Source organism: Phodopus roborovskii, unplaced genomic scaffold (genome assembly GCF_943737965.1).
Source record: "Phodopus roborovskii unplaced genomic scaffold, PHOROB, whole genome shotgun sequence".
Classification (NCBI taxonomy): domain Eukaryota; kingdom Metazoa; phylum Chordata; class Mammalia; order Rodentia; family Cricetidae; genus Phodopus; species Phodopus roborovskii.
Genome location: NW_026125039.1, coordinates 124117 through 125914, shown reverse-complemented (window position 1 = coordinate 125914; position 1798 = coordinate 124117). Strand labels below are relative to the sequence as shown.

General features: G+C 37.2%; 1 protein-coding gene across 1 annotated transcript; it reads left to right on the top strand.

Moving 5' to 3' along the window:
* The first annotated feature begins 844 nt into the window (after nt 1-844).
* Nucleotides 845-1798, top strand: LOC127216170 (olfactory receptor 4F3/4F16/4F29). Its single transcript, XM_051176798.1, has one exon. It carries the CDS (start codon nt 860-862, stop codon nt 1796-1798), a length of 939 nt encoding a protein of 312 aa, XP_051032755.1. The 5' UTR covers nt 845-859.

Genomic DNA, 1798 nt, shown 5'->3' with positions numbered 1-1798 from the left:
TTTCCCTTCTTTTTAAAGGCTGTGAAACAGTACACCATTTGTGTGCTATGTATATATGTGTATATTTGTGTGTCTGTGTGTATGTCTACATTTATGTTTATTGTCCACTCATCTGTAAAGGAACACTTGGGAAGTCTCTATATCTGTTATTATAAATAATGTTTCAATAATCATGGACCAATAAAAAATCATTTCCTCTAAATGATTCATTCTCAAAATGATAATGGCTAATAATTCTCTCTTAGTTGTCTTTCTTTATCTCTATCTTTTCTGTCTACCTCTCTCTCACATTTAATTTCTCCTGTTTCTTCTAGTATTTTTCTCTGTCTCCATCTTAATTTTTCAGTTTGTTCCTCTCCTCGTTCTCTTGCCTTCCTTCCTTCCTTCCTTCCTTCCTTCCTTCCTTCCTTCCTTCCTTCCTTCTTCCCCTTCTTTCTTTGATGAAAATCCTACACACTGGAAGACATGTTCTCTGCACTGTTTATATAATAAGGCCTTGTCTTAAAATTATTATGGAAATGGCTATATGATTTCTTAATGCACGTATTTATGTTCCCAAAAACTCAGTACAAGGTTCCTTTCTTAACAATTAACTAAAACTTGTTATTTCTGAACCTTTGATAAAAATTCTTTTAACAAGCATGAGATAGTATTTCAGAATGTTTGTAATTTGCAGTGCTCTGATAAATAGCTCTGCAAGCATTTACTTATGCACATGTTTACCTCTGCGTTGGCTTTATATGTTAAATCAAAACTAGGTTCTCTAGTTTTGCACTAACCTATTGTACTATTAATATAATTTTCATAATTTTCAGTTTCTTCTGCTGCTATTCTTCAGGTAGCACTACAAAGGACACCAATGGAAGGAAAAAATCACTCTGTGGTGTCAGAATTTGTGTTTGTGGGACTCACCAACTCCTGGAAGATGCAAGTACTTCTGTTTGTGTTTGCTTCAGTGTTTTATATGGCAAGCATGGTAGGAAACTCCCTCATCATTTTCACAGTGGCTTCTTACCCTCACTTACATTCTCCCATGTACTTTCTGTTGGCAAATCTCTCTTTTATCGACTTAGGTGTTTCATGTGTCACTTGTCCCAAGATGATTTATGATCTGTTCAGAAAGCACAAAGTCATCTCCTTTAGAGGTTGCATCACTCAAATCTTCTTCATTCATGTCATTGGTGGTGTGGAGGTGGTGCTGCTTATAGGCATGGCTTATGATAGATATGTAGCCATATGTAAACCTCTTCATTATTTGACCATTATGAATGCCAAAATGTGCATTTTCATCTTAGTGTCTGCATGGGTGGTTGGCCTTATGCATTCCCTGGTTCAATTTGTTTATATAGTGAACTTGCCTTTCTGTGGACCAAATATTTTGGATAGCTTTTACTGTGACCTTCCTCGTTTCATCAGACTTGCTTGCATAGATACCAACCAATTAGAATTAATGGTATCTGCCAACAGTGGATTCATCTCTGTAGGCTCCTTCTTCATACTGGCCATATCTTATATTGTCATCATAGTCACTGTTCAGAAACATTCCTCAAGTGGTTCCTCCAAGGCACTGTCTACTCTTTCTGCTCACATCTCTGTTGTGGTCCTGTTCTTTGGTCCCTTGATATTTGTTTATACATGGCCTTCCCCCTCCACCCACCTGGACAAGTATCTGGCCATATTTGATGCAGTTGGCACTCCGTTTCTGAACCCTGTGATCTATACCCTGAGGAATCAAGATATGAAGACTGCAATGAAGAAAGTATGCAGACAGCTACTGAAATATGGGAAGATATCCTAA